Source organism: Symphalangus syndactylus, chromosome 19 (genome assembly GCF_028878055.3).
Source record: "Symphalangus syndactylus isolate Jambi chromosome 19, NHGRI_mSymSyn1-v2.1_pri, whole genome shotgun sequence".
In the NCBI taxonomy this organism is placed as follows: Eukaryota; Metazoa; Chordata; class Mammalia; order Primates; family Hylobatidae; genus Symphalangus; species Symphalangus syndactylus.
In genome coordinates this window covers 13,531,099-13,546,524 of record NC_072434.2, presented here as the reverse complement: position 1 = coordinate 13,546,524, position 15,426 = coordinate 13,531,099, and the positions used below count along the sequence as shown (strand labels likewise).

Below are 15,426 nucleotides of genomic sequence, written 5' to 3'. Positions count from 1 at the left end.
ACCAAGCAGACGTGATGAATGTTTGTGTTATGCCCGAGACACCTTCTGGGCAGTTTCCAATAAGGAAGACACAGTCATGCGAATTAAGTTCAACCTGCACTCTGGACTCTGTGTACCACTCTCCACCACGGTAAGCACCCCCTCCTGTCTCCCAGGCCTCTGTACCCCTCTCCCAGCAACAGAGTTGAGGAGCAAAACGCCAGCCTAATCCTGGGCAGAGAGAAGTTCAGGGCCCAAGGCCATACCTGGCTTCCTCAGCCTCAGCCTGCAACCGGCGGGCGCGGGCAATGTCCTGCTTGGTCTGGGACAGCACCAGGTCCACGTTGGGGAGCCTGGCTGCAATGGCCTGGATCTCATTCATCTTCTGCAGAACAGTAGCTGAGTCTGTGGGCAGCCACAGGGCCAGCACGGACTCACTGACCTCCTGGATAGTGGCTGCATCAGTGTCGGGGTCTGGAAGACAATAATGCATTCAACTGTGGGAGCCCACTAACCTCCCCAGAGATCTGAGGCCTCTCCTAGCTGAGCAGCACTTGTGGAAGGCACCCGCAGTGGCCCCTCTACCGTGGTGTCCCAAGGAGCTGCTGCCCCCTCTCAACCAGACTCAGGTGCCCGTTCTCCGGGGACTTCTGGGAATGCTGTAGGAGGATGACTATCCTGTGCTCCATGCTGCAGCAGGGAGGAGGAGGAGGGGTGTCATCACAGCTGCGGCAACTAAGTGTCTGGTGCCACAGGAAGCTGCGGGCTGGGGAGAAGGAGGCGGTGCCAGACAGCTGGTACTGAACAATGCCTGCAGCACATGCACAATCAGCCCTAAATTGGGAAGAGTGGCCAGAAACCAGAGCTGCTTCCTTGGCAAAAAGACCCCTTCCCGGCACTCCCGCTCAGGCAAGACTGCTCAGTTTTGCAAAGGCAAATAAGAATGATCAAATCTTTGCTGGAATATCACCTTCTCAGGCAGGCCAACCCCAGCCATCCAATCTAGAATCGCAACCTCCACCCTAGACTGTAGCACACCTTATCATCCCTCCCTGCCTCATCTTTCTCTCTAGCGCTTGCACCACCCATGTGCCAAACACTGTACTCATTTAACTGTTTTTTTTTTTGGTCTCTTTTCCTCTAGAATGTAAGCTCTACAAGGGCAGGGGCTGGGTTTTGTCCACAGCTGTATCCCCAGATCCCAGCACAGTGCCTGGCACTTGGAGGTCCTCATGTGCGTGGAGTGAATGAATGATTGACAGGGCTTCAGGTTCAGATCTCTGCTTTACTATTCAAGTCACCTGGGCAAGTCAAGTGATTCCTCTAAGCTCAGTTTCCTGATCTGTGAAAAAGGATTATCAATCCCCAACCTGAAGGTACAACATGAAACAATCCATTTGCAAGATTTGTTACAAACCAACTCTGGGTCAGAGGGTAAGGTCAGAAGTACAGAGATGACATCTCCTCCCCATCTCTCCCAATTTGCTTTTACAGATTTCACTGGTATTGAGGTATTAAGGAGGGGGGCACCCACTCACCCAGATGATTTGCTTTGGGACCTGAACTCCTCTGGGGCACCAGGCCCAGCCTTACTCTACAACTAGAGGATACTAGCTGGACACACAGGTCTTATTCCCTGCCCCATCCCATGCCAGGTGGAAGGGCACTCCTGGAGGGTGGAAGCCATGCTTGTTCATTGCTGTGTCCCTCGGGGCTTGCATGCGGCATAACTGTGGTTGAGTTTCATTAAGTGGGTTTATCCCAGCAGCAAGCTTTCATAAGGACCTTCCTCATAGAGATCGTCGACCTCTCATCTAACCCAGAGTCCCACTCTCAAAACAAGGCTTCACATGCACCTTCCCCAGAAAGCCTTCTAGGATGAGCACATCCCCACCTAGATCTGGCCCTTCCTTTACTCTGCACCACTTCAGCTGCGCCCTCAGGCTCAATCTGTATGACATTCAGTCGCAGAGCCTTCTGGGTCTCAGGATGGGCTCAGTAAATATTTACTGCTTTCAGCAAAAGCATGGGAAGAGTTGAGACTGCAAATCAAATTAAACTCAGTCCCTGCCTTTATGGAGCTGGAAATCTAATGGGAGACAGGCACGTGAACAAGGAAGTACAGCTTTGAGTGAGCGGAGTAAACACAGGTGCTATCATGGCCATGGGAGGGGCCCCCAGTGCCATCTGATAGGTCCAGGGAGGCTGCCTGGAGAGTGGGATGCTTAGATTCCTAGAGGATGAGCAGGAGCTAGACGGGTCTGCAGAGGTGGGAGAGGGGAGACAATCCAGAGAGAGAAAAAACATTCGCAAAAGCAAGAGGCAAGAGAGTGTGTGTTTGTGTATGCACACTGTCATGTGTGTATGTATGTGTGTGTCCATGACGTAAAGCAGTGGGGTGTGAATGATAGAGTCAGACAATTAGGCTTGAAGCCTACCTGCACCACTGCCAAGCTAGACGCCTTTAGGCAAGTTGCTTAACCTCTCTGTGCCTAGATGACTTGTGTGCAAAGTGGAAGTAATGAGTACTTAGTTCACGTAGTCAGGAATAAACGATGTAACACATGCAAAGCCCTTGGAACAGTGCCTGGACTCAGAACTTAATAAGCCTTAACTATTCATTTTGTCAATTCCATTTGAAGAACTGGGAAAGGTGATGTTTCCTCCTCCCTCCACAGACTTTCCACTCTCCCTCCCACACTGTGACCCTACATCCGACAGCAGCCAGCGCTCAGTGGCTTCTGCACCAGGACTCTGGAGACCAGAGTCCAAGCCCACCACTACCGAAAATTTTCCTGGGTTTCCCCCTGGGGCCAGGCCTCTCTCAGGCCCTGCTTTTTCTCTCTGACCCTGGACTCATCATGAGACTTGACCTGAGATACAAGTATAAGAGAGAGGACAAAAGGGGCCTGGCAGCTCCCTGTCTGTTCATGTGAGCCTCAGCTGCACCCAGCAGGAGAGAATTCCAACTCACCTCCCACCCACTGAGACCAGAGCCCTGGCTGAGATTAGTGCAGGATGACTGGCCATTCAGCCTCACTGGACTTGACTCAGGGGCAAGAATCCCTTATCCGTGAGCCTAAGCCCCACACCTTGACCTTCCCCATCATCCACGCTTGTGGGGCACAATCTCCCTATATCCCCAGGTAATATTTTCCCCAGGTGTGGCCTTATGCAAGTCATGAGACCTCAGAAGAACTTTCCTGCCCCTCTCTGATCTGCCATCTGCACTCAGGAGGGGACTTTGGCCTATCTGGGGCAAAAACACTGTAATAGTAGCAAGAGGAGCCACTGTCATTACACCAAGCCCTGGGCTCATATTAACTGGGCTCCCAGCCAAGCAAATAACCTGGCAGGAACCAGAAATCTAACAATATCAACTCTTGTTCCTGAGGCACTTTTCCTTTTTCAAAACACATTTTACGTCAGTTATTTGATCCTCAGAATAAACTTGTGAAATACTACCGTTCCCATTTATAGAAGCAAAAGATGAGGCAAAGAGAAAAGCAGCCTGCCCAATGTCACACGAGTCTCCCGGGTCCTATTTAGGGATCTTTCCATTGTACAGCCCTTCCTCACTCCCCAGGGCAGTGAGGAAGGGTGTCTGGTTCATTTATTCATGCCACCAATGTCAGATGTCTTTCTGTGTCTGGCCTTATGTTAGGTGCTGGTGACACAGTGGTCAACAAGAGAGACAACCATCCTTGCCCTCCTGGAGTCCCTATTCTAGTGAAGTGACAATCCACTTGTCGACAACTGAATGAGGGTGAGCAGAGCAAGGAAGGTAAGATGATGCGGGACAACCAGATCGGATGGTCAGGAAACACCTCTCTGGGGAGATGACCCAGAGGACAAGAAGCAGCAGCCCTGGAAAGAGGATTCCAGGCAGACAAAGAGCAAATAAACATCCCTGAAGCAGGCAAGAGCCTAACATGTTCAAGGACAGTCAGTGAACAAAGCAGACAGGAGCCCAAGGTCACTCCCAAGAGATGGACAGAGGCCAGGCTCTGTAGCCACTATAGGAGTTGAGAGCTCATTCCAAGAACAAGGTGAAGCCACTGAAGGATTTTAAGCAGGAGTGAGATGTGATCTGACTTGTGCATTTTAAAAGAGATATTTCAGCTGTTGTGTTGAGAACGAGAATGGGTCACGAGGGAGTGGAGTGGGTGGGAAGGGCAGACGGGAGAATGAGAAGGTCATGGCCATGGTGCCAAGGAGAGGTGGAGGCCTGGATGTTGCAGGCCTGGGACTGGCTGATGCACTGAACATGGGAATGGGGGACAGGCAGGACTGAAACAGCAGCCAAGGTGGGGGTGGAGACCGGGCTCACCTGTTAGGAAATCCCGGACCTGCTGGATTAGGAGCCGCATGCGTCTGACATCTTCCTCCATCTGGGAGCGGCTGGCGCTCACCTGGGTCTCCAAGCGCTGGGCATTGGATTGAATCTGTGAGGCAGATTCCTCGGCTGCCCTAATCTGTTGACACACACTCTAGGTCAGAAGGAGTAAGGCCCCAAAGGAACCTCTCAGCAGCCCCATGATTCTGTGGATCATCCTCTAAGCCAAGACCTACCTAGGAAGCATTTGTAACCAACCCAGTTTATATGTGGATGTCTAGTAAAAGAGAAAAAAAACTATCTTGCACTTGCTGTGGCACCTTAAGCAGGTCACCTAAAATCTCTGGACTTTAGTGTAAAATGGGAACTCTGACTTGCTCGGGGGATCTATCCTGTCTGCCTCCTCCTACCTGTGCCCACCCCGCCTCGGCCACACTTACCATCTGCCTGGTCTGCTGGAGCTGGACATTGAAGCCCCGCAGCTGCTCAGCCACCTGCCCCGCCATCAAGAAGGCCCCACCGGCCCTGGGAAGGACACCCTTGCAGTGGGAGCCACAGGCTGTGCCATTGTCTTGGGGACACAGCTCACCAGGGCATGATACTGGGGTGCAAGCCATCTGCCTGGAGTTGCCACAGAGCTGTGGAGAGATGGGGGTGTTAAAGAGGCTACCTAAAGCCCTTCAATAACCAATCCCACCCCACACCTGGGAAACCAACAGCCAGACATCTCCATGACAACCAAGGACCAGAAACTGGTTTCCTTGGCAACCACTGAGCTCACAGTGAGTGGCATAAGGGTCGGGATGGCTGGGGGAGTGGGGTTCTCACAGGGGCAGGTCTGCCCTAATGGGAAACAGGTGGTAGCAGTTGGTGTGTGACAAGCTGGGCTGTGGGCTCCAGGAAGTGGGACATGCCCCAAGTCACCTTGTTGAAGGTGGGTGTCAGGTCAGGCAACGAAGACATCTCCAGCCTCAGGGCCACAAGCTTGGGGCTGCCGGTGCCTCCTCCTCCTCCCGCCTGCCGCACCAGCCTCTCTGCCTCTCTCCGACTGTCCCTCAGCTGGTCCAAGAGGCGCGAGCTGTCGGAGACCTGCTGAGCAGCCTGGGCTGACTGCTCGTAGGCTGTGGTCAGCATCCGGAAGGCTCCTGTGGCGAAAAGCGTGGGGAATGGAGATGGAGGAGGAGCAGGAGGGAGAGGGGGTGGCATGCCCACCACAGCAGTGCCCATGCCTGGGGTTATCCGGGTGCCCCTTTCCTCACCTGAAGGATCAGCACTGCTTATTTTTTCAAACTGCTCCCTCTTCCTCTGATACATAGTGAGGAGACCATTGAAGGTTCTGTCCAGACTCTCCAGGTCTCTCGGAAGGGACAACGTCTCCTCCTCTAGGGGCAGATCCGGCTGCAGGCCCTGGAGAGTTCGCCTTAGAAGGGAGAGGAGCTTACACTAAAATATAGGAGGCAGTTTTGCATCCCCAGAGCAGCCATGCCCTTAGAGCAACTGCTACTGAGTCAGAACAAACAGAGACCTTGGGCAAAGGCAACAGAACAGAGAATCCACAGGCTAAGGGGGTTCCGCTGGACAGAGGCTTGGCGGCGAGCACAACCTTTCTCTGTCCATGCGCAGGTGGAGCCACAAAACTCTCCTCCCTTGACTTCCATGACCCAACATTCCCAATTCTCCTCCCCCTCTTCCAGCTTCTGGCTTCCATGAGGAGCAATGCCCTGATGCCCTCCTCCTTCGCTCTCTACGGGCTGGCTTCAGCTACCACCTGTACAGCTGCAGCTCCAGAATCTCTTCCACAGTCCACACCTCCCACTCAGCTCCAGACCCCATCACTGCTGCCAGCTGGTCATCCTCTCTGAAGGAGGCAGAGAGTCTACCTCCCAGGCCCTTGGCCACTGAGATCTTGGAGAGTCCTCTCTCCCTGTGCCCTTTGCAGTTCCACCAACCCAACCACCAGCTCCCTCCTCCAAGCCTCACCTTCTCCACCTCCAGGCTTTGATCAGGCACAGAACGCCCTTCCATGGAATGCCCCTCCATGCCTGTGTTTCCAACCTACTGAACCTGGTGGACTGACTGCCTGAATCTGAGACTTAGGTAGGAAGGCACCTCTGTGAAGCCTGCCATGACACATTATAACATGCGTCACATTATAGTTTACTATTTACACATCATCCTCCCCAGTGCGAGCTTCTTGAGTGCAAAGACTATGTCATACTAATTTCAATATCCCCGATGCCTTGTACAATGCTTGGTTCATAATAGATGCTCTAAAATTATGTAAAGAGAAAGAAAGAAAGAGAGAAAGGGAGAGAGCAAGGAAGGAAGGAAGGAAGGAAGGAAGGAAGGAAGGAAGGAAGGAAGGATAGGAAAGAAGGATAGGAAAGAAGGTTGGTTTTCAATATTCGCTTGAGTTCCTCTCCTGGGGCCCCCAGCCATAAGCTCTAGCACATCATGAGTCACAGAGCCTCCATTTTCATTCTTCTCAGGCTGCCTTTTCCCTCCCCGCCACTCACACACCTGGATGGCTCTGTGTACAGTCAGAAAGCCAGTGCTCAGGGAATGCAAACTAATTATAGAAGCTTCCAGAACTGAACCTCACTAAGAAGGCACCTCTGCTGGTGGGATGGGGGTGTGGACGGGACCACTTCCATTCCAAAGCCACACGCAAGTTATTTTTAGAGCCCCTGCCTCTCGGATGCCCTCCGCCAGGGTGACTAATCCAGGGCTGACTCTCCTACAGGCAGCACTGGGCACTTCAAAGAACGCTGGGCTTGGGCTCCTGGACTGTGTTCTGAGTCCCAGCTCTGCCCTTCGGTGCTCATGTGGCTCTGTCACATCACCTCTCTGTGCCTGTTTTCTCATCTGCAAAACCACACCAACCTCACAGGACTGTTGTAATGGTTGAAAGAGAGAGCACCCTGAAAATGCCTTTAAACTGTAATGCGCTGTACAAATGTAAGGAAGGACCAGTGTGCCGGTACAGGAACCCCTGGAGCATAATTCTTCCAAATGCTTGGCGGGGAAAGGGAATTACCTGAGGGAGAGGATGGCACTGGCCACCTGAGCCACCTCCTGCTCTGTGACTGCGGCGCTGCTGAGAACTGCTCGAATCTGCTCAATCTTACTCTTCGCATCTAGGATCCGGGAGGCCAGGCCACGGTCCTCCAGCCTTGGCCCTGACCGCAGGCTGGTTGTGGCATTGCGGAGGCTACCAAGGCGCAGGGCCTGCTCCCGCAGGTCCGCATCATAGGTCTGGAAGCAAGGGTGGCAGGCCACACACACCGGGTAGCGGTTGCAGTAGCCTCGCTGGCACTGGTCACAGCGGGGCCCGGTCAGGCCAGGGCGGCAGAGGCAGCGGCCCGATGCCTTGTCGCAGCCCGGGCCCTCTGTTCCCCGGAAATCACAGTCACAGGCTAGGGCCAAGAAAAATGACAGTCAGAGACAGGGGTCAGGGAGACAGAAGCAGCTGTCAGGGAGAGCCCTGAAGAGGAGGTCTGACCTGAGGCTCTTTCTACATGACTTAGAATAACAGAAGTCACAGCCAGAATAAAAACCATGGTAACAGCTGCAGTGAAAGCAAACACTTACTTAGCACCTACCATGTGCCAGGCACCACTTAAAGTCACACACACACATTAACTCATTTGATCTTCACACCACTCTGGGAATTAGCACTCTTGTTTCCCCACTTTTTCTATATGAGGCACCTGAGGGACAGAGAGGTTAAGTACAGCATGCCTCTTCCTCAAAGGAGGAAACCGAGTCTAAAGAGGGGAAGCAGCTCCCTCAAAGTCACTCAGTGAGGCAGGGGCAGAGCTGGGACCAGAATCTGGTCTGCACACTCCAAGGCCTGTGCTCCTATGGTAACATCAAACTGCCTCCCTGGGAAACGACACCCTTTCCCCTTCAGGACTCACTTCCTCCATCTATGAAGAGGGAAGAAACAGCCTCCCCTCCTTGCTGCTGCCCTGGAGATGGCTTCTGGGAAATGCTCTCTCTCTCTCAGGGAAGTGGGAAGCAAAGCAACTGGCATGTCATGGGGACACAGGAACAGCAGGGCATAGGTCTACCTCAGGGGCTTGGAGGCCATGCCAACAGGCCGGAGTGTGTGCACTCACAGGGCTGCCCAGGCCCACACCACGTGCATCAGTACAGGACGTCCTGCCCTGCTGCAGACCTACACGCCCCCACCATGTGCCCACTCGCATGCTCGGCCCCCACAGCCTCAGCGTCCCCCAGGCTTTGAGCATGCACCTCGGCATCCTGTGGCCGCGTCTCCATAGGTCCGGTCTGGACACTGGCGGATGGCTGCAGCGCTGCACGTCAGGCCACCAAAGCCTTCCCGACAGGGGCACTGCCCTGTGAACTGCGTGGGGAGAGCACCGTCAGTGGACCCTGCCTCACAGCCTCTGCCTTACCCTGGTGTTAGGGACTGTGTCCTAGATTCCTGGTCCACAGGTAGAATCCAGGGCTCATGGCCACCTCCAGAGCTGCTGTGCCCACAAAACAAGGGCTCCCACTCAGAGATGAGCCTGGAAGTCAAGGCCCAGCGTAGGCCCTTCAGAAGGTGTGGTGCATATGGTATTACTGACAGCCAAGAGCCACAGAGGGAGGGACATCTGGTGACTTCCCCAAATGAGAATGGGGACAGAAGATGCCCAGTCTGACAGGGGAGAGGCCTAGAAGGGCAGCACGGAGGGGCAGCAGAGAGGCTGGTGCTCAGGACCCCTCTCCCACTGAGGGGCCCCGGACCACCCTCACTTCGTACCTGGTTGCACTGTGGGCTGAGGGAGTTGTGCGGGTCGCAGGCACATGGTTCACAGCCCTGGCCACTGGCCAGCTTCCAGTGGTAGGGAGCACACTGGTCACATTTGGGACCCACCACGTTGGGCAGACAAAGGCAGCGCCCACTCTCCTCGTCACACGGCATGTCCCTCCGGGACCCCAAGATGTTGCAGTCACAGCCTGCAGGAGGAGAGCCGCTGAGCTCAGGCAGACGCTCCATGAAAAACTCACCCCCAGAGGACACACATCCAGGGAGGGGCCCCACCTGGGAAGAGAACTGGGCAGGGCCCTTCCCTGCAGATGACATGGCTGACTCACAGGACCCCTGCGCTGTCCCACCAGTTCCAGCCACCTGGCAGCTCAGCCGCCTGCCTGCCTGCCCACCCTCCATCTGGCTGACTCAGTCCCACCTTCCAACTCGGACCTGTGCTGCCACCTGCTGGAGGCCAGTGGCACAGCAGCTGGCGCTGGGTAAGAAGGCAAGAAGTCTGGACTCCTGGCAAAGGCCTGGGCACACCCCCTCTGTCTACCCTGCAGTGGGATTTCCTCTGAAGAGAGCACAGTGAGCAAGGCAAGCCGTGGGTCTGGGGGCCTCATGCAGCCCACCCCACGTCATGCTGGGCCAAGCCCCCTACTCACGGTGGCAGCCCTGCGGGTTGACGTAGGTGAGTCCCGTGAAGCCAGGCTTGCAGAGGTCACAGCGCTCTCCCTGCACATGCTCCTTGCACACACACTGCCCGGTCACTGGGTCACAGGGAGCCCCTGGCACTGCCCCATCCGGATCACACTCGCAGGCTGAAAGACAACAGCAGCCACCGCAGTATGAACAAAGAAAAGTAGAGTTCAGAGCAGATTCCAGGAGCCAGGCTGCCTGGTTCAAATCCTTGTTCCACCACTGGATTTCAATTTCACAACCTTAGTCAAGTTACTTAATCCCTCTGTGCCTCAATTTCCTTGTCTGTAAAATAAAAATAATGATACAGCCTTCATAGGCTTCTTATGAGAAATAAATGAGTAAATGGCTGGGCGTGGTGGCTCATGCCTGTAATCCCAGCACTTTGGGAGGCCAAGTCAGGTGAATTACCTGAAGTCAGGAGTTTGAGACCAACCTGACCAACATGGTGAAACCCTGTCTCTACTAAAAATACAAAATTAGCCAGGCACGGTGGCGCATGCCTGTAATCCCAGCTACCAGGAGGCTGAGGCAGAAGAATCACTTGAACCTGGGAGGCGGAGGTTGCAGTGAGTTGAGATGGCGCCATTGCACTCCAGCCTGGGCAACAAGAGAGAAACTCCATCTCCATTAAAAAAAAAAAAAAAAAAGAGAGAGAGAAAGAAATGAGTAAACATAAAGCAGGGGAGCATATTTGGCACATGCTGAGTACTATAGAAGGGGTTTTGCTGTCATTACTTACTGAGCAACTACTCTGTGCCAACCACTGAACTGGGAACTCTCACATGTTGCCTCATGTAATCTTCATTGATAATCCTGGAGATTATTATTCTCATTGTACAGAGCAGGAAACCGAGGCTCAGATATGTCAAATAACTTATTTAAGTTCTCATTACAAGTTCATGAAAAAACAGAGATCAAACTCAGTTCTGTCTCACTCTTCCCAGAAACAAACATCAACAGAAAGTGACTCAGCTTTCCCCAACCCCCACTCCCTGACTTCTTTCAGACCTTTCAAAATGTAAGACCCCTTCATCCAGAAAGTCTTTTCTGACTAAACCTGCCCGAATCCGATTGCTTCAGTCCAGGCAGCCCTCTCCTATATGAAGTCGCTGGCTCTTGTGGGCATGTTAAGCTGCCTCTGCCTGTTGCCTCCCATTACATTCACAAACACTCCCTGAGCATCAGTGATTTTCCAGTCAGTGTGCTAGGGCTAGAGGTTGTGAGAAATAATCCTTGCCATGGAGGAGTTCTCAATGTTGGGAGAAATAGAAAATTAAATCACAAACCTCATTACAACATGGTAAAGGCGATCATATACATATGGAAAAGGTGCTTTCATCCCTCTTCTTCAGGTGTGTATAGTTTATATTGCCAAACTGTGTGTGTGTTCCCTGATGGCAGAAACTGTATCTTATGTTTACTTTTTTCTTCCCTATGCCCCAAATAAAGCCCATCTCTTGATTGATTGTCTGATTGATGGTCCAGAGAGGTTAAGTGACATGCTAAGTAATACTCAGCTAAATTAAAATAATCTCCCACAAATCCTGACTCACAGCCACGTTTTCATGCTCCGTGAGGGCCTTGGTGTACCCAGGAACACGTACTCTGTTGTACCCAGAGGAGATGGGGAGTAACAGACAAATGACACTCTGGGTCTCCGGAGCCTCTACTCACGGATGCAGGTCTCCTGAATGGAAACTCCCGGGCGCCGGTTCCGGAAATAGTGCAGCTGACACCGCTCACAGTTCTTGCCTTCGGTGTGGTCCCGGCAATTGTCACACACACCTCCATATGCCCCCTGGCTGGCGGCAAACACAGCGGGGTCAAAGTGACATGTCTCTGAGTGCCCATTGCAGTCGCACCCTGGAAAAAGAGAGTCCCAGGGCTGACATCTGACCCACACCTTTGCTATCTACAGAGCATGCTCCACAAAAGCTCATTGGCATCTGTAACAATTCTGCAAGAAGATCAAGACAGGGAAGTGGGGAAACTGAGGCCAAGGGAGGTTAGTATAACTTATTTAAGGTTACATGACCAATAAAAAAGCAGAGGAGAATAAGAACTCAGCCTTACTGATTCCTACTGTTGGAATAAACCCAAGAACAGTGGCCATGTTGGGCCAAAGAAAGAGCCCTTTGAATGCTCTATCCCCAACCCTCCCATTGCCAACACTGCTCTCCTCCTGGGTCACTGCCTGTCTCCGGGATGAGAATCTCTGTCTTCCTCATTTATGTAAACAAAGGCCCTGATTCTAGGGAGCCATTTGAAGTAGGAAAAATGACAATAGAAAAACCAGATATGTCCTAAACAGGGAAAAGCAACTGGAGAGGCCAGAAGAAGCAGGCTCTGGGGATACCATGAAAGTCACATGGAATCAGAAGCATCGGCCAAGTCATGGTCCCTCCAGGCCTGGCTGAGGAGGAGACAGGGGACAGTGGGAGGATGTCACCCAAATACTGTCTCCATCCTCACAGAGCCAGGAGAGCTTGAATTGTAACGATGCAATTCAGTTTAGATTCATATAGAAAGACTGGATCCCCCTGCATCCCAGGTGAGATCATTGAGTCCTAGAGGGGCCAGCACTCGACCCAGACCCTACAGGGGAGGGGTGATCCAAAGCTCCTACTTTGGCATTCATGGGCGTCCTGGCCCTCTGCAGGTCTCCAGGGCCGGTTGTTGTAGAAGGGTGCACAGCGTTCACAATTTGGGCCGGCAGTGTTGTGCTGGCAGACACAGACATCGTGGACCTGGGAGGGGGACCATCAGCCATCAGGAGTAATCAACAAAGAAGCGCCCCAGGGATGGACCTGCCTGCTCCCCTCTGACCCTCTGTGCACCACTCAGGATCTGGCTCAGATCCCAACCCTTCCAGGACGCTTCCTCTGAATGCTGCAGACTTCACCCAGCTCCTGTGAAACTGTCTGCCATTGTTCTGCACATATGAGCACACGTGTGTGTGTACATGTGTGTGCCCGCACTGCTCCCCTGGTGAGGTTTTTGCAAGCTCGCTGCTTGCACTTGGACACCTCCTTGACACCCAGTCAGAGGCAGCGCTTGGAAGGTGCTCAGACACCCTTGGCAAACTGTGGGATCCAGAAGCTGGTGGGGCCCTCTGGAGATTTCTATTCCAACAATATATGACTACAGTTGTTTGGCTAATGGAACTATTGTGATGAACTGTCACTAGACTCATTAAGGTATAAAAATAGAACAGCTATTGTGTGCTAATTGCCTTCCAAATTAAGCCCAACACCTTCAGCTTGGCATTCAAGGACCTGTATCATGTTAGCTGCATTGTCAGCTCCCATGCCCTGCTGACAGCATAGCAAGCTGAACTTCTAGCTGCTCCCTCTGCAAGCCCTACTTTCTTTTTTTTTTTTTTTTGAGATGGAGTCTTGCTCTGTCACCCAGGCTGGAGTGCAGTGGCGCAATCTCGGCTCACTGCAAGCTCCGCCTCCCGGGTTCACGCCATTCTCCTGCCTCAGCCTCTCCGAGTAGCTGGGACTACAGGCGCCCACCACCAAGCCCGGCTAATTTTTTGTATTTTTTAGTAGAGACGGGGTTTCACCGTGGTCTCGATCTCCTGACCTCGTGATCCGCCCACCTCGGCCTCCCAAAGTGCTGGGATTACAAGCGTGAGCCACCGCGCCCGGCCTTGCAAGCCCTACTTTCTCCACCTTTTGGCCTTTAGCAATGGTTTTTCTTCTGCCTAGAATTCTCTTCTCTCTGTATTCATTCACAAAATCCTCCCAGCTAGGCTCCAGCTAGAATGGCACCTCTCTCATAATGCCCCCCTGGTCCCTCTAATTCCATAGATCTCAACACTGGCTGTACCTCAGTGTCACCTGGGGAGCATTTTTTAAAATGCCAAGGTCCAGACCCAATTCTGTCTGAATCGCAGGGATGAGGCCCAGGCAGTGGCACCTTTTAAAAGTGCTGATTCCACTGCACAGCCAGATTTGAGGACCACCAGGGCTGGGTGGCTCCCTCCTACCTCGTCATGTCATAGCATGTTGTATTCCCTCCGTTATCACTCAGCCTCGGGTTCTAGGAATATGTCTCATGGGCCCTGACAGATGACACACTCCCTGAGCTGGCCTCCCTCTGCACACCTCTGCAGCCTGGGGCAGAAGTTGGCCCAGAAGTGGAAAGAAGAATGCCAGCTGAGGCTTGTGCCACCTCTATTTCCTGCCCAGGCCATCTTACATGATTTCCTCCTGTCCCCCATCACTAGGACGGCTGTCACGCTCCCCTGTTGGGTCCCTCTGCTTCTTTGCTCAAGGTTCTCTCTTCTCTACCTGTGGTTCTCAAGTTTGGTTTCACAGCAAAATCCCTTGGGAGGGGAGGGCTTGTTAAACTGGTACTTCTCAACTCCCATCCCTGCTGAAGCCAACCCGCCTGGTCTAGGGTAGACTTAGCATCTGTACTAAACACTGGTCTCTCACCCTGCCCCATATCTCACCACTAGATGAGACTTTAAAATCCCTAAACCAGTGGCTCTCAGACCTGGCAGTACATTCGAGTCACCTGGGAGCTTTAAAAACCAATCATAAAATTAGAATATCTTAGGGTGGAGGGCTGGGCAACATTTTTAGCTCTCAGTGAAATTATAATGCATAACGAGGGTTGAGAATCATTGCTTTAAACTCCCTCCCAATTTCCACACTTATGTAAATGAAATGAAAATCATCTCAAATTAGGAAGCAGATCTAAAGAAGTACTAAACGATTCTGATTTTTGGAATGAAAACCACTTAGATTTTTTGTTGTTGCTGCTGAAGTATTAAATACCCAAGTCTTAGATTTACTGCCCTTCCTGCTTTACAGGAGCCCCAAGAATGTCTGTAGTCTGCCCTGGTCCTGCCCCCTTCCTCTCCCCTTCCCACCCTAGGCTATTACCTGCACAGCGGTGGAGGGGCCTGTAGAGGCCCCAGGCTTGGGTGCGCAGCGATCAGCATGGCCATGACAGAAGCAGCTCCCCTGCAGACGGAGCTGGGACACAGCATAGTAGGCGCTGGGAGGGTGGTAGCCCCTTTGGGGCACAGGGGCCAGCCTGGTGAAATTGACTCTCAAGTTTGTGATCTCCCCCAGCTCTGAGAGGGCCAAACAGCAAGGAGGGAGGGGTTGCAGAATGGAAAATAAAGGAAGTTAGAGGCACATAGAGTCTCCTTCATATGTGATACCATGGGTCATCCTCTCCAGATCTCAAACATCCCATAGCATTCCACAGACAATATCCCTATGGGGCAAGCAGGGCAAGTATTAAATCCCCAACCACGTTGACAAAAACATGAAAGACCAGGAAATTTCCATGACCTGGGCTCCAACTCTGTTTCCTTTCCCACCCATAGTTCCATGGACAAGAGGAGTAGCCACACTGACCTTGAACTTTTTGACTTTGAGTTGCTGGAATCCCAGATGCTAAATCCATAAGGTTAAGTTGGACCTACAGAGGGAAGGGAAAGAGAAGCGCTGAAGAAGAGACAAATAGTGTGCCCTGAGTTCAGAAGAAACCTTCCTTTCCATTATATGCCTCACACTTGAAGTCCTTGTTACCTGGAACCTGAGACAGACCATGGCTACGAGGCTTGTCATCTGCTATGGGAGAGAAAGATGATCACTGGGCCCTAAATGTGTGTGTGTGCGTG

General features: G+C 52.6%; 1 protein-coding gene across 14 annotated transcripts in view; it reads right to left on the bottom strand.

Annotated features, from left to right (window-relative positions):
- The window catches only part of LAMB3 (laminin subunit beta 3), a 207,982-nt gene that overhangs the window by 41,715 nt on the left and 150,841 nt on the right, over positions 1-15,426 (bottom strand). For all 14 annotated transcript variants that reach the window (XR_010114547.1, XR_010114546.1, XR_010114548.1 and 11 more), the window contains 13 exons: positions 15,161-15,224; positions 14,678-14,871; positions 12,406-12,526; positions 11,454-11,642; positions 9,743-9,898; positions 9,087-9,283; positions 8,573-8,684; positions 7,353-7,731; positions 5,575-5,735; positions 5,240-5,460; positions 4,756-4,953; positions 4,310-4,454; positions 246-453 (listed from right to left, as the gene is read on the bottom strand). Coding sequence is in view for 6 of the 14 variants with exons in the window: in XM_063613110.1 (XP_063469180.1) it covers positions 246-453; positions 4,310-4,454; positions 4,756-4,953; positions 5,240-5,460; positions 5,575-5,735; positions 7,353-7,731; positions 8,573-8,684; positions 9,087-9,283; positions 9,743-9,898; positions 11,454-11,642; positions 12,406-12,526; positions 14,678-14,871; positions 15,161-15,224 (2,345 nt within the window). In the remaining 8 variants the exon portion in view is untranslated. The remainder of the gene's footprint in view (positions 1-245; positions 454-4,309; positions 4,455-4,755; positions 4,954-5,239; positions 5,461-5,574; positions 5,736-7,352; positions 7,732-8,572; positions 8,685-9,086; positions 9,284-9,742; positions 9,899-11,453; positions 11,643-12,405; positions 12,527-14,677; positions 14,872-15,160; positions 15,225-15,426) is intronic.